We start from the raw sequence: 25,407 nt of genomic DNA, 5'->3' as shown, positions 1-25,407 counted from the left end.
CATCTTCTTTCTGACTTTGATATCTTGTCTCAAGTACGGCAGCGTGAAGTGAGAGAGGAAGAAAAATGAATGTGATGCAAAGCTACAAGTTAGGATACAGCATAAAATCAAGCAGAAAAAAAAAAGCCAATAGCTGCTGATGGAGATGCAGTCAGAGGGGTGATGCATGGAGAGTACTGAGAAAGTACATGAAGCAGAGAGGAGGTTCAGGTAAGTGAGTAAGAGTGGAGAGAGGTGGTAGGAGAAAATGAAAGGATGCAGTGAGTGTGTGGATGGAACAAAGAAAAAGACCTATAGGGAAGACACTGCCGCTCATCTACAGAATGCCTCAGCTTGGAGCGTTGGCGTAACGTCCCTGACACCAGCTGAGCCAAAATACTGTCAATCAACCGTCGGTCCGCTGGAAGTGAGTGACGATGAATGATATTCAAATGTTCAGCTTGTGAAATGCAAATGATTTTCCGCACCTCCAATGTGTAAGAGTTACACTAATCTGTCTGTCTGTAATTAAAGGCTGTGATAATTAGATCTATGACATGAAAACCTTGAGCCTTACAGGTATTAAGCTCTGCAAAGTTTATACCCAACGTACTGTCATTCTCTTTCATTCAAGTTTAACCCCTGAGAATATCTGTATTATGTGTATGTGTACCTCCATCCAGTTACAAAACACCATTTTACAATCCTCTAAGTGCAATGCATTTAAAGCCGCCTGTAACATCAATACAGCCACTTAAAGCATGATTGAGCTGAGCTTTCTTTTAAAGATTTCATGAAATGAAAAAATGCCATCTCTGCCTTGTTACCTTGAGGGCATTGTTGCTGCAAATATCGGTATAACTACAACTAAATGACACATTTTTGCCAATTTTTGCAACAAAAAAATCTATCCTTGTCTTGTCGCATTGTAATGCCACTTTACGATACATCCTGTAGTCAAGTGCATTGACATTAGTAATGTGATTATATTTTGGTGAAGCAAAGACATCCGCACTCATCATGGAACACCTGCTGGTTTGCCTTTGTCCTCACCGTATGTCTGAATTCTCTATTCACAATTGAATTAACCTTTGGTGTAGGTAAAGAGAAGCAATGAATCTATAATCTTTGCAGATAATTTCAGTAGATCATGGCCTGTTGTTCACTCACACCACCAACAACCACAATCAAACTATTGTTTTTGTGGTAGTTTGAGCGTGTGGGAACTCTATCCTTCTATTTTCTCTGTAGAACTGTCCTCACAGAGTTGGTGTGAGTGTTTGCCACATTTTCTCCTCTCAAACTTGCTTTATTTTGTCTATGCCCTTTTCCCTTCTATCACTTGCAGGATCAGTATGCATTCTACTCTCGGAGTGATTACTTCTCACCCTGTCAGCTCACCTTGACTTCACCTGTCATCCCTCCATCTATTTTCAATGTGATATTTTCTTTCTCACCTCTTATTAGTTGTGCCCATCTGAAGTCTCTGTTGAGTAACCATCTTTCTCTCGGTCACAGGCATACACACACTGTGAGGGATCACACATCCTCATTATAGCTTTAAAGTTATAATTCTCAAGATTGTCAAACACAATTTTGATACTATTCATGATCTGCATTTTGTCTGCAAAAGCCTTTCAATGTATTTGCATTCACTAATTATGAGTCTATTGGAGTTTTTATTGGTAATGTCAGAGTCTGCCATTCCTGTGCCAAGTCCAAATTGCCTACCATTATCAACAAAGCATACCATAATGCCTTATACATTTGTCACAATATTCTTTTATGGTGAATTTCTAGCAGCCACAGCTGTCATTATTTTACCGTAAACTACGTAGATTTTTTTTTCTTAGAGTAAGCATGAGAGATTAACAGGAAGTGAATGCATTCATTTAACAATTTTTTTTCTTATTGATGACAGCCTCTCTGTTAGTGTTCATCGTCTTTACACAGTGTCAGAGCTATATTAGTTTACTCCTAACACAAACAGAATACTTCCCTCCTTTCTACCTCCCATTAAAAGCTTTCAATTGGCGAAAGGCAGGGTGCCTTAATTGTGAAGTAACCACAGGAAATGGAATGTATTTGTCAATGCAATTAGTGCTGATCACAGCCAGTTATCAATTATGCATTTACAAAACAATATTTTTGGCATTTTTTCATCAGTGAACCACATTTAATTTTTTGCAAGGGAGTAGTGGAACAGGAAGGAGCACCCACAGTGAAGCTGTTAAATTAAGAGTTGCAGACAAGAAGGTTCACACCTCCAACTCAGCAAAGTGACCAACCTGACTGTGCCTACCTGCTGTTAGGAAAACTACTTATGTGTGCAACATGAAATCAGATCTGTTGCAATTAGTTTTGACAGACGTCTTCATTTAGAGCAATGCAAATTTGTTTGGCTGCACTGTAATTATATACAGCAGTTTCAACTCAGTTGTATTTCTGACAAAGTAGGTTTGCAGAGTATTTAAACTGCACTTGTTGTTGCTAAAGTAACCATGAGTGTTGCCAAATCAACCAGAGCAGACATCTTAAGAATTACAACTTTAATATTGTAATGAAACTAAATGGTCCCAATGAAAATTTGCATAGAATGGCTTGGTGCAATGTAATTGAACTTCTTGTTTGTTGTGGCAAAAGTAATTTGCTGTTAATTTCTGTTAACTGTTGCTGTTAACAGTAATAAAACAATTACAGTTTACTGTAAAAATAACATACTCTGGGGTTTCTGGCGTTTGAAAACAAACAAGAAATGTTTAGGCAGCACCATTCACTACAAAACAACAGTAAACATGTTGTCCTCTACTATATGTGAAGTCCCTGTCATCCTGTCACTAACAAATATGTCACCTTTGTTGACCCTTAATTGTTGATCCCCTTCAGCTATTCAGTGTCATTTTAAATACTTGAATGCAGCAGTGAGATGCATCTCTCCACCAAGCTCTGTCAAAATCAGATCAACAGTCTCTGAGATATTGTGCATGACACATGGATGAGCAAACAATGCTTTTTTTGTGTGTTAGCAAATCTTTAGCTCTTTGTATGTAACTGCATTTGCTAATCCGTATGGAGGCGAGCATGTATTTGTTCAGTCTCAATATATGGTATGTCGCTGTGGTTTTTAGTGTTATGAGGATGTTACATGTTTACAGCATTTTTTTGACATTTTTTGGCTGACATTTATAAACTGTTATAGACTTCAAAAGCTTAATGACAATTCCATATCCATTTTATGGTTCATTATGTTGTTGATCATGCTTCACGTCTGATTAACATTTGAACAAAAAAGGCCTCAATATTTTGTGTCAACAGTATTAATAATAAGAAATATGTAATAATATCTTCCTTAAACCACTAGGAAACACTATATATAGTATGATGTGGGCCAATTAAAGAGTTCCATATAAAAACATGCAAAATATCATCTGAAAATAACCACAATAACTAATCAGAGTAAGTCATCTGATAAATATTGTTTATCCATCTACTGCATGATCACTGCGTGATCAAACCTCTGTTTGATTCACATGTTAACACTCTGTAGTGCTTATATGCAAGCACGAAGCACTCGTTTTTTTTTATTTAGCTGAGACCTTCTGAACATCTGCTGGAGTTCTCAGTGTCACACTCTGAGTTCTAAATTGGTAAATTTCTGCAATTAACCAGGAGACACCAGCTCAGTTCCTAGTGGATGTTTGCACGAGCTTAACACCATATGTTTCACTCAGAAATTCACTGTACACACACACACACACAACACATCACAATCCCCCTTTACTCATGCACACATGCGCATTAAGATTCCATCCCATTTTGAGACGATGTCTGAAAGGATTCATCACGGTGACAGCACCACTTCAACACATTTTTCAGTTTGTCAGAAGTCTCTTTCTTAGTGCTTGTTCCTCGCCTCTCCTTGGTTTCCTCTGGTGTATTGCTCTGAGTCCCGCTCAAAGCACACAGCAGGGGATTAGTCCCTATCACAGCACTCACTACCCCCAGATCAGTTCACCAGGGTTAAGGTGCAGCTCTCTCTAAAGATACCGTTTTCTTTGTGAGAACTCTCACAGTGACATGTTAAAGGAGCCTAGTCAGAGAGGGAACTTTAATGCCATGATAACCCATTTAAGTTGCTGTCTCAGTATAAATACTTCCTCTCTTTGGCATCTTTGTCTCTCTTTCTGTCTCTTTCAGTGTCAGGGCCTGCAGGTCTGTATAACCGCTTGACATTGTAACAGAGAATGAAAATATTTGTCATTTGTCAAAACACTCTGGGAGTTGGAACATTGAAACAAATAGCTTACAGTAATGAGAGTGGTGAAGTAGAAAAGATGAATTAGACATGAAAGAAGACAGTCCAAACATTAAACAATTTCTATACGGACAAACAGCTAGCCCTGCTCAAAAATACGTGTACTGACATGTTTAAAGGTTTCTAATTAACACATTATATGTTGATTGTTATACATACATCCGTGTTCACACTTGATAACTTTGCCCTCTTTGGTAAAAATAATAATCTGGTCGCAGTCACTAAAAACTTAATTTGTCCCCACAAAGGTCCTAACATTTTAGTTTCAAGTGATGTGCTGTCACCCATAAAATAATAAATAATTTGTATCGGGTCCGTATGTTAGAATAAACCTGCTTTACATATGTCATTCATGTACCAGAATCATCTTTGTGTTCACTTGACATACATGACACTTACCGAATACTTTGTAAAACTAGAAATGAACTGATTTTTCAAAATTGGTGTAGTGTTTGTTTAGTTTGCCCAAACTGAAGAGAATCTCTTCTTCTTAAAGATTTTTCAGCATTTCTGCTTTATTGGATAGGACGGTAGAGAGAGACAGGGCAGACAGAGGAGAGAGACACACTGCAAATGGTGCGGCCTTGAGTTGAACACAGGCCACTGCAGTAAGGACTCTGCTTTAATACACGGTACACACACCACCAGGTAACATACTGACAGTGTCCCCAAGCTACAAACATCACTTCACTCCAGGGTTGTTTGAATTTTGTTCAAGGATTAATAAAAAAATGTATGTAATCAAACTTTCTCCATGCCTATGCACAGATGTATGCTGTATTTGCATTCACATTTTCCATTATCACAGACGTACATGTTACACATATGTTAATTTCACATCCTTCCATAATTTGGAATTTCATTTTTTGATCACATCTTCACCTACTTTATTTGTACTGCTGAAATATAATTGAAAATTTCTATATAATTGAAAAATTAAAAACCCAAATACTGTATGAGTACCATTTATGATATTTATGCACATTTTGTTTACATTTACAATGATATAATATGAACAGTAATTAATATTGAGCTTTTCTTATGATAACTGAAGAATCCCTTTTACTTACAAATGTAAACAAAATGTATAACAGTTGGAGATTTCCATTATAAATATGTAATGTGAGTGAGTCAAAGTAAAAGCAGAAACTTAAAAGCTGCAATTGCTCAAATTGATGATGGCATGCCCTTTGCAGAGCTGTAAGCATTTTCCACAAGGGAATTTACCAGAAAAAGTTCAGCAGGTATACAAGGCAACACACACAATATAACTAACTGGACAGATTAATTGGGGGAAAGATCTCGTGAATATTTTTTCAACGTTTCTGTCTCTGCAATTAATTCAATCAAGTTAACTATTAAAAAAAATCAATCAATGGGCTTTATGATTTCCTGGTTCCTCCCATAGCCCACAAATACACAGGTTAAGTGAACCAGGAGCTTAAAATTGTGTCCATCTCTGTGAATGTTCTTATATATCTTATTTATTATTTTTTAATGTCACCCTGTGATAGCCTAGCATCCTGCCTCTTGCCCAATGCATTTCAAGATAATGAGATAAGTTCCGGCCCCCCATGATCCTTAACAGGGAACAGTGAGTACAGAAAGTGAATGACGTGGATACATTCTCTGTTTAACCAACAATTACCTTCTCACCAGCCCCTTAAATGCAAACATAATGGTCTTGTAGTTGGTTTGGGGTAAAAATGGAACAAGTCAAAGCACTCCTGTCTCATGCCTGAAATATGAAATACACTTGTAGTTCTCCAGATAATTACAGTATGAATGCATTTTTATGTATCCTTACTCTGCTAAGAAAAAAGAAACAAAAACACTCAGGTTTTATTTTTCCCATAAAAATTCATGGGAATGTTTTGACCCAACCTGTATTATTAGAATGTTGGATTGACTAGGGTTCTGTGATGGGCAATGATTACCTACAATATAATCCATTTAGATATAGTCATACATTGGGCATTAACTTATAAGATGATCCACGGTGGATCTCTAAAAAAACTCTTTCACATTTGAAATAATTTGAACTTTTCCAGTTGCTCCACTCCTCACATATTGTCTATTAAATCCCTGACAAACTTTTTGAAATGATTTATGGCACATTACAAGCAAACAACAATGAAAATGAAAATGTGAGTTCATTTGTTGGTTGATATTTTTTCAAAAATCCCATAACTCAAAGTGGGTGGGATGCAAATGTAAGTTACTGTAATTAGCCACTTTACTTATAGCACAAATAATTCCCATTTCCAACAGGATAATCCAACAGTCCTCAGATTTTCTCCTCCCTATTGTGACTAATCATCAGCATAGAAGAGGCTCTTCATCAGCCCACCCGTCTGCTCACCCTTGCTGTTGGCACCGACTGCCACGATAATGACTGAGGCTACTCTGAGACGATGTTTACTAGCTGACAGCAGCACCCTGCTCTCTCTGTATGCTCCAGCAAGCATTTCCATTTAGCTCACTTCTGAAGCTCCTGCCTAATTTCTCTTTGGAGACAGAAATCCTTTAAACCCCATTCTATCCTGGGGCAACATATTTACTGAGGGCTGGCTTTCCAATACCTGAGAGAGATTAACACTGCTCCCTGATTTATGAATCCATGCCACCCACCCACAGGCTTGGTCAGGGGCCCTAGCTACTCTACCCTGCTACTTCCTCTTCACACAATGGGATTTAGGTATCAGGAGGAACACACAAACACAAACACACACTCCCTCACATACAGCAGAACTGGGTTTAGGGGAGTATAAACTGTGAATATGCATAGATCATCCCCCTGAATTTCCCTGAAGAGAAGAGAATTGGCAGGGGTAAAACTGGCTGTCTCATACTACTGTTGGCAAGTGAAAATAATGCAAAACTAAACTTTATGGTGGGATATATCTCCCAGACAGAATCAAACTTGACATTGTACGGTGTAAGAAACTTCACATTGATTTATTGCTTTGATATACAGTTAAAGGATATGCAAACAGGTATTCTCTGTCACTGCAGGATGGAGCTGTAGTCAAAAGATCTATGACATCCATCTACTGTTTTGGCATCCCACCATCTCACTGGCATCATTGGCTGTCTGTGACTGAGGTGGTCGGACGGCTGCCAAACTGAGTGACAGCCTGGTATTTGTTTATCCTGAATAGTCAATTGCTGGGCATCTGTACTACAGAAACAACAAAGCTGCTGGCACAGAGTTTAGTGTTTCAGTGGACGTGTCTGTTACTCTTATTCAATTGACAGAATGCTTTTAAATTGTCCTAATTTTGGCAATGAAGCGTTCATAAAAGGCATCATGTCATGTATTTTTGTGAATAAATATGCAACAATAAAATCAGACAGCTATAATGCTGGCACTATCTTTCTAACATATGTTTTATTGTCGCAATCAAAACACATGCATGTTGCCTAAAGATATTTAAAGATGTGTCTGCGTGGAAGTTCTCAGCAACAACACAATCTGTGGCACTGGTCTGAGCAAATAGTGAAGATGTCCATGTGTGTCTTACTTTTTTTTTTTTTTGATTACTTTTTTCCTCATATCATGACAGTGGATTCAAATCTTCTGTTAATGAGAATGCCATTGTCTTAAAGTCACTTTTGCTGGTGGATTTTCCCACATTATTCTCTTATCATCTGCTATTAGTGTAACTTATAAAGCATAATATCTTTGCCTTGAGTTTGAGATACACAGTGTTTGCATGTTATTTTGCAGATATTAGTAATTATAGTGAGTTATACTGGAAGTCTATTAGCCATGTGTAAACTCATGGGTTAGATTTGAATCTTGCTCATATGCCTTTTTATTTCTCCTTGTCTATTAAAAGTATTTGCACTAGAGAAAATATTATATGTAAACATATAGATTTACAGATGTTACACATTACACATTATTACACAGTATTGCTAATGTGCTCGTGTTTAATCACTAAGAACACTGAAGGGCCATACATAGTCCTATCTCCTAAGTTGCAGCCTACATTCCAGCAACTAGTCATATATTGTATGGAAGCTTGTACTGAATTCAGATTTCAAGAGACTTCCCAAAAGTAAAATTACACACCTTCAGCACATAATCCAAGCCCACTCACCAGCCTGTGCTCTCATCTCAATGGCTTCATTCTCTCCATGGCAAAATGATCATACCTCTGACCATTTTCGACATTCTGTTCTTTTTGGAAGATATTAGAGTATTTATCTGACTACTGAGGCTATTCAAGAAAACAAATGTTCTTTTATCAAAAAATTGATAAACTGCTAAATACACTAAAGCAGCTCACTGTACAAATGACAACTGAAGTAGGGTATTCAGCCATATTTTAGCAAAACTATTACAAGGACGTACGCAGCAGATGAACAGACTAGGATAGGTAGATTGAAAAATTTCTATGAACTTGTGGATGATGTTTTTTTACTACTGGAGTCCACATTTTGTACCTACAGGGGATGACTGTTTGATACCAAATAATCTCATCACTTTAAAGGGTCCTGTGGAGTTTTCTTGTAAATATACAAAAGTTATGTTTACATTCGGTGTTACAGACAAAAATGTTGAATGCATTTCCATTCCCATAAAAAACATTTACAAAGTGGACTTTTGAAGTACTTGATATTCAGTGTAGTTTATATCCATATTTACTAGCTTGCAGTCTTGTGCTTCCCAGCCATTGTTGGCTCATTGCAGCGTATCTAGGCATGTTATTGCCTCCTATAGTTCAGTAGAATAATGTGAAATAAGTAGCAGAAATTAGTACCGCATAATCCGTATGTGAGTGTGTACGTGTGTCCTTGTGCACAACATAAACGAAAAAGGGACCAATTCATAGAAAACAATTCTTGTGCTACTAGAGGTCAAAGACTTCTCGAGGAACCTTTAAGTAAACAATCTGAATACATCTTCCACCATTTATAAAATGAGGCCAATCTGGCAAACAAAGACCCAAATACAAAAATGATCGGTTCGGTCATAACAACAAGTCTCTGTGATTAGTCCTTTAAGAAATGAAGGATTAGGTCATGCTGCCCACAGAATGAACTTCAGACAACACAAATAATGTACAGTAAGATACAGTACAGGCCAAAAGTTTGGACACACCTTCTCATTCAATGTGTTTTCTTTATTTTCATGACTATTTACATTGTAGATTCTCACTGAAGGCATCGAAACTATGAATGAATACATGTGGAATTATGTACTTAACAAAAAAGTGTGAAATAACTGAAAACATGTCTTATATTCTAGTTTCTTCAAAGCAGCCACCCTTTGCTCTGATTACTGCTTTGCACACTCTTGGCATTCTCTTGATGAGCTTCAAGAGGTAGTCACCTGAAATGGTTTTCACTTCACAGGTGTACCTTGTCAGGGTTACTTAGTGGAATTTCTTGCATTATTAATGGGGTTGGGACCATCAGTTGTGTTGTGCAGAAGTCAGGTTGATACACAGCCGACGGCCCTATTGGACAACTGTTAGAATTCATATTATGGCAAGAACCAATCAGCTAAGTAAAGAGAAATGATTGGCCATCATTACTTTAAGAAATGAAGGTCAGTCAGTCTGGAAAATTGCAAAAACTTTGAATGTGTCCCCAAGTGCAGTCGCAAAAACCATCAAGCGCTACAACGAAACTGGCTCACATGAGGACCGCCCCAGGAAAGGAAGACCAAGAGTCACCTCTGCTGCTGAGGATAAATTCATCTGAGTCACCAGCCTCAGAAATCTCAAGTTAACAGCAGTTCAGATTAGAGACCAGATGAATGACACACAGAGCTCTAGCAGCAGACACATTTCTAGAACAACTGTTAAGAGGAGACTGCGCGAATCAGGCCTTCATGGTCAAATAGCTGCTAGGAAACCACTGCTAAGGAGAGGCAACAAGCAGAAGAGATTTGTTTTGGCCAAGAAACACAAGGAATGGACATTAGACCAGTGGAAATCTGTGCTTTGGTCTGATGAGTCCAAATTTGAGATCTTGGTTCTTGATCCTGGTTCCAACCGCCGTGTCTTTGCACGATGCAGAAAAGGTGAATGGATGGATTCTACATGCCTGGTTCCCACCGTGAAGCATGGAGGAGGAGGTGTGATGGTGTGGGGGTGCTTTGCTGGTGACACTGTTGGGGATTTATTCAAAATTGAAGGCATACTGAACCAGCATGGCAACAACAGCATCCTGCAGCGACATGCCATCCCATTCGGTTTGCGTTTAGTTGGACCATCATTTATTTTTCAACAGGACAATGACCCCAAACATACCTCCAGGCTGTGTAAGGGCTATTTGACCAAGAAGGAGAGTGATGGAGTGCTGCGCCAGATGACCTGGCCTCCACAGTCACCGGACCTGAACCCAATCGAGATGGTTTGGGGTGAGCTGGACCGCAGAGTGAAGGCAAAAGGGCCAACAAGTGCTAAGCATCTCTGGGAACTTCTTCAAGACTATTGGAAAACCATTTCAGGTGACTACCTCTTGAAGCTCATCAAGAGAATGCCAAGAGTGTGCAAAGCAGTAATCAGAGCAAAGGGTGGCTACTTTGAAGAAACTAGAATATAAGACATGTTTTCGGTTATTTCACACTTTTTTGTTAAGTACATAATTCCACATGTGTTCATTCATAGTTTTGATGCCTTCAGTGAGAATCTACAATGTAAATAGTCATGAAAATAAAGAAAACGCATTGAATGAGAAGGTGTGTCCAAACTTTTGGCCTGTACTGTATATGAATTTGGATAATATATACAAGCAAAATAAAAGAGAACTGCCATCTTTCCAAAGGGCATTTTCTGTTTTCTCTGTTTCCATTTGCTTGATGGAAACTGACAGAAGTTTGATAGAGTCAGATTTGCCAGTCTTGTTAAGACAACAGGAAAACACAGCTCCCCTGTCATTCATTGGAGAGCTCTGAATGAATGAACTGGAAGTAACAAGAGATATACTGTAATGTATGAGGTGGTGCTGAGGTACAGCCAAATATTTTTAGCCCATTCATTCTTTAGTTTGATACATATCGAGTCTGCAGTGGTGTGTTTTCCACTGGTACATTAATCTTCTCTCTGTGAGTGCTACAACAGCTCTTAGTTGCCCTCCCCTGCCCATTCACGATTTCTGTTCAATAACATGCTATTTTTCCCCAATTCCATGAATGCAATGGAGGCTTTTTAACTCACTATATATATTGTATATCTATTCTGTTAAAGTTTTAAAATCACATATTTTGCTGAGAGCAAGTTGTGTAGACGTTGTCTGCTATAATCTGTTTAGTGACAACTTGATCTAGTATGGTGGTGCCAATGAGCACTAAAAGTACCAGTAAAATTGGAGGTTTCACAATCAACACTTGTTTTGTCCCTCAAAATACACATTTTATGTACATATATATATATATATATGTATATATATATATATATATACAGTAAGTAGCAAAATAGCTCAGTTCCTGTTTAATATGACACAGTAATCTAGCATTTCCCATGACAACAAGCTTGGTGGCACAAAGGTAAAAATGCACTGAGGAAGCTGCCAATCTTCTCTGCCACAGAGAGACAATTGGGACGCCTGGGAAATATAGCACCAGATATTTGGCATCAACGATTATAAAAACATGGCACTGTGACCATCCTACTTCCCTGCAGCGTATTTTCACAATATTGTGATGAAATAGATAGCCAACATGCTGATAAAATATGGAGACAGGATCATTATAGCATTACAGTACCTAGTACTAATGGTCAAACATGTGTTAGTGATTAACACGAGTGTAATTGTGATATTTCACAGTATTTCAACATTTAGTGAATTTGTTGGCTGATTAAGAGTCAAATTTAGGAGTAATTTGTGTTTTGATATGAATACTTGGCAAAATTGGGTATTGAAAGATGCTTTGATGTTTTAGACAAAGCGGTGCACAATGGGATGGAGCAGAATACCTCAACAAGGGAGTTATCCATCATCTCCTGTCCATCAATGATTAATGGCTAAAGTGGTTCCATTTTCATGGTAGAGAACATAACAATCTTGTATTTTGTGCCTCTCTACTAAGCTCCTTAGCAGCCACCCTCTCCCAGTCACATTGTGCTATTTCAACAAGCACCTTGTCCACTCACCCCTTCTCCCCATGAGCTTCATCCCCTGTTCCTGTCAGTTGGGTGTGTTCCTATGCATAAATAGTGCAACCAACCATGTGCTCCTATGCATAAATAGTGCAACCAACCATTTTGGTGAAATGTGTTCCTGTTAACATCACGTGTTTTTAAACATAAATTCAGTTAAACTGGTGCTTGAATATCTTCCCAAACCCTTGAGAAACCAATTCCACAGAGAAACCAATGAAAATCCTCGAGAAGTTGTAAAAAAAAAAGAAAAAGAAAAAAAGACACAGCATAGCAACGTCTAAACAAATGATGTATGGAGATGCTGTGTGCTGACTCACCTCTGATTCACCTTAAATGTGATTTTATTATGGGTGAGTGAGTAGGTGGATTATTTGTCCCAGTAGATAAAACATATTTGTTTGCTGTAATCCCCAGCATACTAACATATTATATACAATAATTGCTGACAATGGTTTCTCAGCTTCCTGCAGTTAAGTAAGACATTTAATATTTTACACTGTGAATATGTTGGTTCTGACTTGAGGTGATTTTTGCATTTTATATGACTAGAAAATATGTTCTGCACTTACGTTTGACATAAGTATTTGAGTTTCACATTATATGACAGTTACGGAACTTTTTATGAACTGCTCAGTTTAGTGAGGAGTGTCAGATGTAGTTTGCTTACTGTATCATAATCTACAGAGGTAGAAGTTTTTTAAACATGGAGCTACAAGGTCTTTTAACCTGACAATCTTCTGCAGTGGAACGTATTTGCATGGTGGATTCTGGCTGGGTTTTTTTTGTGGCTAGTGACATTTCTTCAAATTGAGGAAGTAACAAATGCATCCCTCTGTCAAAAATTGGAAAAAGTAATTAATTAAATTACTTGCTAACATTAAAAGGCAGTCTGACTAACCTCTTAGGAAAAATGTTTGACTGTAACCTTGTAAAATGCTTTATTAATTGCAGCGTGGGTCAATATGAAAGTTAAGAACTAAAATAACTAACAAAATTGATGATACTTGAATATGTGATTTGCTGCTGTGGTAGTGCTTTTGAGAGGTACTTGATTTTGTCTTTTGATAAGATGTGTGAATACATTTGATTACTTTAAATATCTAATAGTAACATAATTTTCCCATCAAAGGTTTCACTTGACTGAATACAGTTTTGGTCATGCTTTTTTTGCTTTTGGCATGGTTTCTAATGTGCTATGACTCATTTTTGCTCAGTTGAATCCTTCCTTTTCGCATGCTCTTTCTCCTGTTCTTTCAAAATACAATCTAGAATAAAAAAAAAGTTATTTTCCCTGACTGACATTTCTTGTCGGGTCCATTAAAGTCCCATTTAGTTACTACTCTGCACTATTCAGTTTTGCATTTTTTGTTGCGTTTGGATGAATATAAACAACAGCAACAAGATGGTGGTGACAATATGGTCTGCATCTTCAGTTTGCCTTCCCTCTTCCCACCAAAGTCCTGGGCTACGGCTCAGAACACAGTCCACTGAGTGCAGCAGCGTTAGCTCGATCCAGGCTGCTGATATGAAGCCAGGTCTCTGATGTGGACACAACAGTCCCTGATTCTCCATTGTTTAGCTAGCCTGAGTCCCATTTTTACCACTCCATATTCCCAGGAGGAGCCTTAGGTCCAAGCTGGGTTAGCTTAGCTGTTATCCTGGCTCTCTTTCCTTTACTCTGGTGCAATCACACCAACTGCTGTGGTGTTTGGTCTTGCTGATGGTCAGAGGATGGGGTGAGCAGTAATCATCAAATCCACTGCTCTTAATCCAAACCCACATTTCATTTCCAATGTCTATGAGTGTATTTCTGACACAGGCAATATGTGTTTTCAGCAATAAAGCCAAAGATTTGAAGAAGCTAGAAGCACCCACATGCACTGCCATTGCAATGAACCACAAAACTTAGAAAGAAAAAATGATAGCTTGAAAACTGCTTAAAAAAATAGACCTCTATTCAGTTTTATTTATGTCTTCAATGATGGCGATAATTGCCCTATCACAGCTCATGACATCTAACAACACTGGCTGTTTAGATGGTTGGCACAGGCTATGGAGTATACTGTATAAATGATGAAAATGCTGTTCTCATGCCATCACTCTGCTCAAAAGCCAATTTAATTACAAGACATTAGTCTAACTTCCAGTGTCGGCAAAAGAAGATTCACAGACAATGCCAAGTGATTAGTATAGAAAAGCACAGGATAAATAAGCAACCATCTTTAAAATGGGTGATTCACCAAAGGACTAAGATTAACTGAAGTTTTAAGAAATGTAAAATTAAAAAGCAACCAAGCAACTCGCAAAAGTTTGATCCTTTTAAATTTCAGCAACCCGAAGCTGAGCTTATATGTTCCCATTAAAATTGTGACAATTGTTATGAAGGAGAGCATATGTTTAACAAAATTGCCTGTCACCTGTAAATAAAATGCGCTGGAAAAGCGATGTAAAAAATAGTCAGCACACTACTGTCCTTAAGTAATTATAGTAATAATGTCAAATGCTCTGAAGAAAGCAAACAATCAGGCTGCAATCTTTCAAGTCTTCAAAATATGCCATTGATTCAGATCGGACTCACTTAGTCATGTAAAAGTTGATCCAAAAATGTTGTTATACTGCACAAAAATACTCAGAACTGAACATCATGTAAATATTCATGTAAATGGTTATTCAGAAATGACTTCAAGATTCTGTTGTTGTTTGTGCACTTTATATTCCTGTTTGTTTTGATCCTATCTGACCTGTAGATCATCAAACATGGGGCTCTTGGTTGTTGTCATAGATTTGAAGCTTAAGGGTTGCCGCTAGACAACAAGAAAAAACGTTGTCATTACATCAGTTCCACACACACCAACGACGCATTCAAATTTCATCTCACAGTCCATTTGCAGGTTGGCGTATGTGTGATTGTGCAAGTTTTGTCTTACTGCTCTGTGTTTCTTGTCTGCAATGGTTTTAAATTATTTATATACCACTTTAGTCAATAATGGTTGTTTTAAATGTTTTATAAATAAACATAACTTCCCTATCTCACCCCATTTTCCTCTCTGTTTATTCTGGGCACCCTCCTGTCATGTATTATTTCAGCTTCTTTGCAGTCCAGGGACTCTTATCCATGCACAAAAATCTTAAAGACTTCAACAGCCGTCGTCAATTGTTATATTTATTTGTTTTTTTTGTATTTGTTTTATTTGTTGACAGAATTATGTTTCATTCCAAACATGCATTCATTTGGTGAATATGAGACCTTTTACGTGTTTGTTTCATTAGGAGTTCTCTCTGCAGAAACTGTGGAGAATGACGTCACTGTATAATTGCAGAGGGACATTCAGCGGTCCTAGAAGATATTAAGCATATCACTATTACTCTCCTTCCTGCCATTTATTTGATTTAAATAGTCTTTAAATAGTGTGACCTAATAAAGATAGACGCTTCAATTTCAAGTCAAAATGTTGTGTGTGTATGTACTCAATAAGGCACAAGCTGCAGTAAGATAAAATATGATGAAGCATAAACATTACAGATGCATTGGGGCTCCGTTACCTAAATGACCTTCAGGTGTAAATCCATCTTGGAAATCTCTATGCATTTTCTGGTTGTTTCCGAAAAAGCATTTCAAGTAAAGACTCTCTTTAGACACTCTTTTTTTTTCCAACTGGCAGAAACTGTCTTACTGTAAGAGGATCAACGACTCTTGCTCCTTGGCCTGTTTTTTTATTTACGTGTATGGAAAGCACCAAACTGGTATTTTTCTGGGGTACGTTGAAGTTATTTCCTCAACTGCACTAGTTTGGTATCTTGGTGAGCCAAAGTGGGAGGAGAGGTGTGGTAGAGGGTGTGGCGATGCCAATCTAGTGGTGCACTGGAGTCTTGGTGCCAGGAGTGAGTGTGTCGGGGGTATTCTGCAGCCACCTGCTCAGAGCAGGTTTGCAGCCTGGTGTTCCATAATATTTAGGTCACTTAATTTGATGATGGAACACCAAAATAATTCATGCTTTTGTTTATTTTTCTATTTTCTGTTTTTCCTTCATTCTACATTTTTAACCGGCTGAAAAATGAAAGGGAAAAAAAACTGTGTTATTCCAATTTTGGAATTAATGCCAGATAGACGGAATAACAGATTGTCAGCAATTATTTTAACACATGAAACAGTCAAATCTAACAGAACTAAAATTTGAATTAAAAGTGGGGAGCAACTAGTGAGCAGTCTTTGTCTGCGTCTTCTCTTTTGGTTAACTTTTAGGATGAGTAAGCTATTTACTTCTATCACCTAGACTGCAATCATATCCAGCATAGCCTTCGAAATAGTTACTGCAAACAAGAAGAGAGAAGAAAGTACATGAATACATCATGAAAAATCGATTGTGTGAACTGTGTCTTTTGTTTTATTTACTCTTTGTATGCTATGCATGTTTAATATCTGACATGTTTTATAGAGAATTGAATACAGCGACTTCCTTTAAATCAATTCATCATTCTCTTCAGAACCATGGACAGCAAACGTTAAGAAGCTCTTAACAACCCTGCACGTGCACTTGCTTGTAAGTGCTGTTCTGGGAATTGAGTGTAAAAATTTAAGAGCTTTTGTAAAAATGCTCTTAGAAAATACTCTTAACCTTTAAAATCGATCACTTCTGGGAAACAGGGTCCTGTAAGATCTACTCCTTCTCAGTAACCACATTTGCTCACATATTACTTGCACATGTGTTATTGCGAAGTTTCTTTCTTTCCTCACAAAATGGTGAACTGCTGAAACTGCTGTGTCCCTGTTTACCATCCATGTGTTATTGTTATTTTCTTCACTCTTGTGTTAAACTGATTTTTACTTTTTTTGTTTTGTTTACAAACTCCATTTTCTCCATTGTGGTAAAGCTTTAGGGATATCTTCATGTCACAAAGAAATATGAAACATCTCTTTATGCTCGACTCCATTATTTTAAAAAAACTGTTAGACATCAGATTTTTAACTCCCACACTGTGTGCGTTTCCTTAGTTCAGTTGAAAGCCACAACCTACGCACAAGACTAATCACTTTCCTGTATTACATAAAGGATAATTAGTAAGTTCACTTTCTTAAAACAAAAAAAAAATATATACTCCAAGGGTTATTTGGTCAGTTTTACCTCCGATCACTTTATCAATTTAGGTTGTGACACATGCATTCTGTGTCAGTACTTCAGTTTGTGATTCAACCAGATGTTAATGTAGTCTTCATCATCGATATAGATCTTTTTCGTAATGATTTGTGTGAAAAGAGTTTTTATCAGTGTATTCCTGTTTAGGTGTCCCTTAATGCTGGCCATGTAGGCATCATAACTTAAACATCAATTGTCCTTTTATCAGAACAACTGCATACAGATCACTGAATCATCTGAAGGCAGCTTCTGTCTCCCATATAAATCCCACTGCTGCTTGCAACCAAGGAGAAAAAAAGACACCGTAGACTAAATAGTTTTTCAATATTCTTCTCAAAAATGAGGACTGCAGACTCATAATAATTTAATAAATCATACAATTTTGATTCTTTAAGAAAGTCTTTTGAAAAGTCTTTATATGTCAGAAAAAAAGGCAATAGTAATATTGTCAAATCTTGAACAAAGCGCCATGGTTAGACCACCCACTGTCAAGGTGCTCATTTAAAATGTTGCACAGAATGGTTTTGTTTTCAATAGTGTTAGAAGGTACTTCTCACCTCAGCTTAGTACATAATAGTGTCAAATATCTTTCAGATATTGTTTGCCTGTGTTGACAGACTGGGTCATATTGTACAGTTAGCAGGAAGAGTGTGAAAAGAGTGCTTTTTAAGTCTGACAGAGACTTACTCAAAACTAGTTAACCTGGGACCATGGAGATCACATATTGAGTAACACCAGCAGGTAACACATTCCTCATAGGCAGGACATAAAATCAATGTCCTGCCAAGCAGGAGCTCAGTGGTGAAAGACTACTGTTGTCATTATTAATAGTTTGCTGATAGGCAAACAGCACTAACAAAACAGAACACAATTGCTAAAACAATGCCTTATGTTGGAAGAGTAAAAGTAAACAGTTAATGTAACCAGTCTTGTTACATGCACGAGGACATGTGTAAGTATGAAGTTAATTTCTAATTATGTGTTTTATGGTCCATATTTGATTTTGTTGTACACTTGATGCAAAGAACCACCCAAGACTATCTCTACCCTTCTATCTTACTATGTACCCCATATAGTATTCATACCCATCAGTTTATCTGCATTTGTTGAGACTGGTCAGAAAGACTAGACATTTAGGACACATTTAAACATGTGTATCTCATATTTCATTCATATTTTACGTAGGTTTTATCTATTTGGAGGGTCAAGTGTAACCTTGCTAAATCATGTCAAGGGATAAGTGGACAAATGTCTGATGCTGACCTTTAGCACAATGTTTATATATGCTGTAAGTGTTTGGTGCTGGAGGCTATGGAGTGGGCAATGAAACAATAACAATCTCCAAAAGCTGGTGGGAAAGTGCTGTGTCTAGAGCTGTGGGGGTTCTCCTTGTTCTACGCCTAAAACGGTGGGTCTCATGCCTGGACACGCCTTTAATTGTAGCGTTGAAAACTGCCAGGGCGGAGCTCTCAGGCGTCTCAAGGCTCGGCTCTGCACATCAATGTTGCTCCACACCAAACACCTACGGCAATGACTTCCATGGGTTCACCTGGAACTCCCAAGCTGCATTTATATCAGGTCTGTTTCTCTCTGCTGTGGTTTTATCACATAGAAACAGGATGGGTTTAAGATCAATTTTAACTGATGTTTGTGTTACTTTGGCCCACTAGTACAAGCACTAACATTACCTTATAAATGTCAGCTACTGAATGGTAGTTTCAATGTTAAAAACAATGGCAAGAGAAACAGATAGATGTGGTTTTGGATTTCCAGGTGAATTCTGTTGAAAACCATCTTCACTGTTACAAAATAATTTGACAGTGTAATGAAACTGAATGACATCTTTATGACAAGTCCAAATTGTAAGACAGTAGTTTGGGTCAAGGAACTTATTCATGACACTGTTGGAAAAGCATTGGACAGTGTAATAACACTTAATGACATTTCAATGACTAGTCCACTGCAGTTGAGGTCAAGGAAATTACCTCACAAAGTTACATTGGCCTCAGTTACAGTAACAAACAATTAAACTAATGACCATATGGTCTTTTCAAGGCAGCATTACATGTAGTTTTTACATTTTAACAATTATAATTTATTATGTGAAATATTTAATGATACCCATTGTTAAATATATTCAATATCTATTGCATATGGCAGTTGCGGACTAACAAAGAGGTAGGATAGAAGAACATTCAGATGAGTCAGTCCATGCATATTTCCCACGCTTGCAAACTACCTGTGAACCAAATTCTAATGGATTTTTCTTTGCATTAATACTGAGTAGTTAGCTGTATAACAAATGCACATGGTTGGGCCATGTGCAGCTCTGTTCATGAGTCAGTAGTACAAGGTACTCACTGAGTACATCTGCCAACTGTGAGTACATCTGCTAAGTTAGAGTCTGTATGAAATCATACGCACACACAGTTTACTCACAGCACTTGTATTTATGTGGTGTTGGCTGCTCCACCCTCAGCAGGCAAGCTGGCATCGACCTTGGGGCGATGCGCTTGATCTTCGCGCACGCTTCACCTCTTAATGATAAAATGAGAAAACTGGGTCGTAGATGTACATTCCCACCAGAAATAGTGGGAAGTTAACATCTTCAGCTGAGCACCAAGACTTCCAACTGGGAAATCATCTCTAAATAAATCAAATGAGTTTCACAAATAGGTGAGGAACCTATGGGAGGCCCAGGTTTGCTCCTGGGAGGAATGAACAAGTCTGGATGATTAACTGAGAAATGAATGACCTGCTCGTGTATCCACTAGAAACCTACTTGAGCAATCAAATGACTCCAAATTAAATGATATTTGGCACGTTGAGTTCTTTATAGAGGCTGATGTTGTTTTTCATAACTATTACCTCTGTTCAAAGAGTTTAGTCATTCCCTGAAGCAAAATCTGAAACACTGTCTTCATTTTCTTTAACCTCCACTTTAAGACAAAGCATGCTCAAATTTCACTGTCTTCCATACAATCAGTAGAAAATTGAAAAAGCCATATTGTGTCTGAAATAAAAGACATCATTACCACACACACACACACAATGTCCACTAAATTGGATCAAAGTGAACATTTTGCACCTGCTTAAAAACGTCTACAATTGGACTTTAAACTCAGAGAGTTTGCAAAAGAGAGAAGAATAAGAGAGACAGAAAGAGAATTTCAGAGAGAAACCAACCATGCATGCATATCAAAACGTTTGCCATGAAATGTATGATTGCTCACCAGAGTTGGGATCGGAGTTGCCGTCAGCTTCAGTCCTCTTATCAGGGGAGGCCTGCTCGTAGAAGTCGTCCTGCGCCTGCACCAGAGGGAGAGGTTGTGTGAGGAGGGAGCCACTGCCTACAGGCTCGTGGTCCCCCAGACCGCTGTCACTGCAGCTCTCCTGAGAGCCGTCCGGCAGGTGAAACGTGACGCGCCGCTGCGACTAGAACCAAGAGCACAAAACAGAGCCTCTGATGTTAGTGCTCTGCTCTGCCCCCTCAAAATTTAAATTTTTTCACACTATTATTTTACACTGAGCTGAGCAAGCTCACGCATGCTGTTTGACACACTGAGTGCTGATCAGCACTGCAGTGTGAAATAAGCAGCCTTAAGGGTTTGTCTGAATGATGTGAATTTTTTAAACATTTACAAGTAAGAAAGGCCTTGATGAATACAGGGGTTCGTCTCCAGTTTCAGAAGAATGAGAATGATTTTAGATCTATTTCGACGTGGCCCCAGTTATTGATGGGAAGGGGAGTTCACACATGGTAAATACAGTCACGTTTCACTGCACAATGACAACCAATAACGGCATGCAAATTAAACGCCATGCACTGTAACGAAAATTCAGCAAGGTGAAAAGTACAAAATGTGTGAGCCTTTTATAAATACATTGTGTACATAATATCAGGCAAAATTAATGAAGGACATGAAATTTCTAGATATTGGTGGCAGCATATTATCATTTTGGTTTTGGGGACCGCTGCGGGGACATTTACAGCCTGATTGTTTAGTTTGTGTTGTCAGTTTGTTTGGGTGTTGGCAAAGTCAAAGTGGCCTGCAGAGTTAACAGAAGTCGCCCCGAGGGTGTCCTTCTTCCCACATTCTGCGCTCTCACGGAGGAGAGGAATTTCTTAACCCACAAGTGTTCCTAGGACATGTCTTACAGCCCCTCTGTTAGAGATATGCATGCAAACACACACACACATACACACTGACACGTACGCGCACCATCCTTAAAGCCATCCTGATTGAATTTCCAATTGTTAATTCCAAGTGTCTTTTCCCCTTGCTCTAATGACATTTTCCTCAGGCTTTTTCATAAGTCCAGACACAAGCCTCCAGCTAACCTTTAGTGAGCACAGAGAGGTCCCTGCCACATCCTTGGTGATGACAGACAGAGACGGGTTTTACAGTAATTATTGGCAAAAGCAAAGGTCACCCAATCTGCAGTCTAATGCAAATGACCTCATTATATATTTTAGAACTGCTCCAAATGCATGCAACATTCAATTAACCAAAAAGAGGGACTAAAGGAAGAAAAAAAAAGTGGGGGGATGGGGGAGACTGTGGGGGAAAAAAGGCTGGCTTCAGATTTTAACAAATGGTGTTTAATTTGGACGGACAGACAGACAGATAGACAGACAGATAGATAGATAGATAGATAGATAGATAGATAGATAGATAGATAGATAGATAGATAGATAGATAGATAGATAGATAGATAGATAGATAGATAGATAGATAGTTCTGTAGTTGTGTAGCTGCTATTCAAGATCAACAAAACATGTCAACTATAACCTTGGAGGAAGATGTCAATCCTTGCATGCCCAGGAGTGTTTCAATGAGTGTTGAATGACACAGCTGACAAAAGAATGAACTGAGATGACAAAAAATTATATTTTATGAAATTCAAGGACTGACAGCTATGTGTATATGTCTTTTATTGTGAAAGCATTGTATTGGCTTCATTTATGAAAGATTATGGTGGATTTAACAATGTAAACCTGGCTTTTAAGCCCTTTTGAAAATGTTTCTTTTTACATTAAAGAGAAAAACACAAATGAATTGCAATCCATAGTTGAAATATCAGATACATCCATACATATTTATCAGTCTTATTTGACAGATGGATAGGATGGTTCTCTCTCTGTTACAGACCACACTGTTTGAAAGTGAGTCCATCTGTGACCTTTTTTGTGGATTATCTGAAACACTGTAAAACCATCCAAAATCCAGAATATATTGCCAAGATTCTAAGTCAGGAACTAAACAATGCTTCACAGTTGCTGTCTCCAAGGAACACTAGGGAATACAGAATCAAGTACAATTAAATGTAAAGGTCTTGTAAAATGGTATGAATCTGAATAAATGTCACAGTTAGTAATTATAAAGAGTCAGACGATCAAATGTGGCATTTCAAACGAAGGTGACATAATGGGAGAGAAAAAAACTCCCCTCGAAAGAAGGTCCCTGCTTTGTTTGTATATGTGACAGCTGAAGTATACTGATAAGCCGATGTAGCACAGTAGCATCGGTTTCATAGGTGAGGAATGTGCGGAACTGTATGTGTGTGCAGTTTAAAGACATTTTAAGGAAGATTAACCCGGTGAAGCAGAAAGGTGAGACAAGCTTTAAAAATTTGACATGTTTGGTGTTTTTGCTGTTAATTAACGGAGGCTTCATATGCATTCCTTCCTGCTGATGCCAAAGAAGATGGCCTGAGGCAAGGTAGCCATCTATTTGTTGGCTGCCCTGAAAGTGTCAAGCCGGCAGTAGTGATACTGGCAGCTTTTCAACCACCTCTTTTCAGAGTGAAGAAGGCAACTGTATATTTTACGACACAGTCGATAAAAGTAGTATTCAAAGTATCTATCTTGTATTATGAGTAAACTTATTGGATCGGGAGCGTGGAACATACTGTTGCTTTTTTAATGATTTTTTTTCAAAAAGAGAGTGCATGCACAGAAGCGTAATATTAAGGCATTCACAAGAATACATGGGACTGATATATGGACTGCGTGCAAATACAAAAGGAAATGCAATGACATTAGAAAAATGACTGCTGTTGCTTGAAGCGCACCAATCTAAAATCTCAATTATTTAAGATGTATGACATGACAAATGTGATGTTATAAGATGGCCGTCTCATACACATGACAAATACAAGCAAAAATGATAACTTTGTCTATGTAATTTCCTGTGATTTTGACTTCTAAAAAACTGACACGTTATTGCTTTGGTTTATGGTTTTAGTGTGTGCTGTCAAACGTTGGTGGACTGGTGGGACTGGTGGGTGGGAAAATGAAGTCTCACTCAGTGCCCTGAAAGAGTTCATTCAGGGCTCTGTTTGGTCAAAGCAGAAGGGATTCAATGTAACAACATACTCTATGCGCATAAAGCAAAATGATGAAATTATTCAGATTTCTCTGATAAATATTTCTCTATAACCTGGATGGTTCAAAGCAGAATAATTTATAATTCATCATGTTTAATTTCACTACATTACAAGCTGTAATGAATACAGGGGTCCACTTTTAAATTACATGCTGTGTCTGTGTGCGTTCTGTCTGCGTGTTGTCTGCGTGTTGTCTGTGTGCGTTAGTGCATGTGTTTATTTGTGGGTTTAAGCATGTTTGAAGATATTTGTATTTCTCTGTTGCTGACAGTCACTTGTAGTAACATTTGCATAAGACCGGCTTAAACTATCCCTGCTGCCAGTTTACAAGATATTATGGCTTATCGCGCCTGTTAACCCTTATTATCCGCTTGTTTTTATAATTTGAACACAACACAAAGCAAATAGCAGCACTTTGCTGCTAGAAGGTTGAAATTCCAGCAAGCCTGCAAATAATCAAGAATAGCGTTCGCCCTTGAATCCTCATAGAGAGGATATTGTATTAAGCACAAAAAAATAGAAAAAAATCTGACAGCAAAGAGTAAATATCAGCTATTGAAACATCAGTTTCTGTAACTTTATAGAAATCGTATTATTGGAAAGTATGAAAGTGGGAGTTGTGTCTTCGAACAGCTAAATCAAACTCCATTCCTCAAAGGTCCCAATGGGTCAACACGCCATATGAGTATTAAAAAAATCACTATTAGTTGTTGGAAACGTCAATACAGTATCACAAATCAATTCATATATTCATATACTGATCTAAAGTTTGCATTTACATTTTTAAGGACTAACAAAAATGTGATTCAAACCATGATGTGTTGAGTTCTTTAAGCAAAGTCTACAATCAGAGAGCAATTAATTATCATGATATCACGGAGTATTTTGATGTGCTTCAGCACCGTTACTGTGCCACTGTAGCATTTCATGTGATCAACTCCACTGAAAATCACAATCAGAGGTTGAAATATAAAGAATCTCTGCACAGTAAAGACTCCATCCCAGAGAACACAAAACTGATACAACTTTGGTTTTATGTGACATAAAACAAATAGGGATAGGGCTTATGACTCGGAGCATGACTTTCTCTGTGCTTCCCTGTCTTTCTCCTCCTGAGTGCGACCATATGGAGCACAGTGTGCGAGGCGAAAACAACTTCTGTGTTGTATTCTGTTCCAAATGAATACAATATACCACTACGTTTCTATCAGGCAGACATTTAATGAGAAGAAGCACACACTGTGCCGACGTGCACACAGACACACACATGCGCACAAAATAATGCAACCTCCTCACCCCCACAAATAATCTTATCTAACAGCAGTCTGACACCTGCGGTGAGAGAACACTTCCCACGAGTCCGCTCTCACAATCAGACCACTGAGGGAGATCAGTCAACCAGGAAAACAAAACTCACGAAAAGATCTCTTTCAGTCTCTCTCTCTCTATCTGCCCTGCTCTCTCACTC

General features: G+C 38.1%; 1 protein-coding gene across 1 annotated transcript in view; it reads right to left on the bottom strand.

Annotated features, from left to right (window-relative positions):
* The window catches only part of LOC139205106 (protocadherin-9), a 187,547-nt gene that overhangs the window by 35,599 nt on the left and 126,541 nt on the right, over positions 1–25,407 (bottom strand). Inside the window, exon 2 of the mRNA XM_070835214.1 lies at positions 20,783–20,984. Within this exon, the coding sequence (XP_070691315.1) occupies positions 20,783–20,984 (202 nt within the window). The remainder of the gene's footprint in view (positions 1–20,782; positions 20,985–25,407) is intronic.

The sequence above is a fragment of the Pempheris klunzingeri genome, chromosome 1 (assembly GCF_042242105.1).
Source record: "Pempheris klunzingeri isolate RE-2024b chromosome 1, fPemKlu1.hap1, whole genome shotgun sequence".
Classification (NCBI taxonomy): domain Eukaryota; kingdom Metazoa; phylum Chordata; class Actinopteri; order Acropomatiformes; family Pempheridae; genus Pempheris; species Pempheris klunzingeri.
The sequence above is the reverse complement of the archived record's forward strand: the minus strand, read 5'-3'. Positions and strand labels throughout refer to the sequence as shown.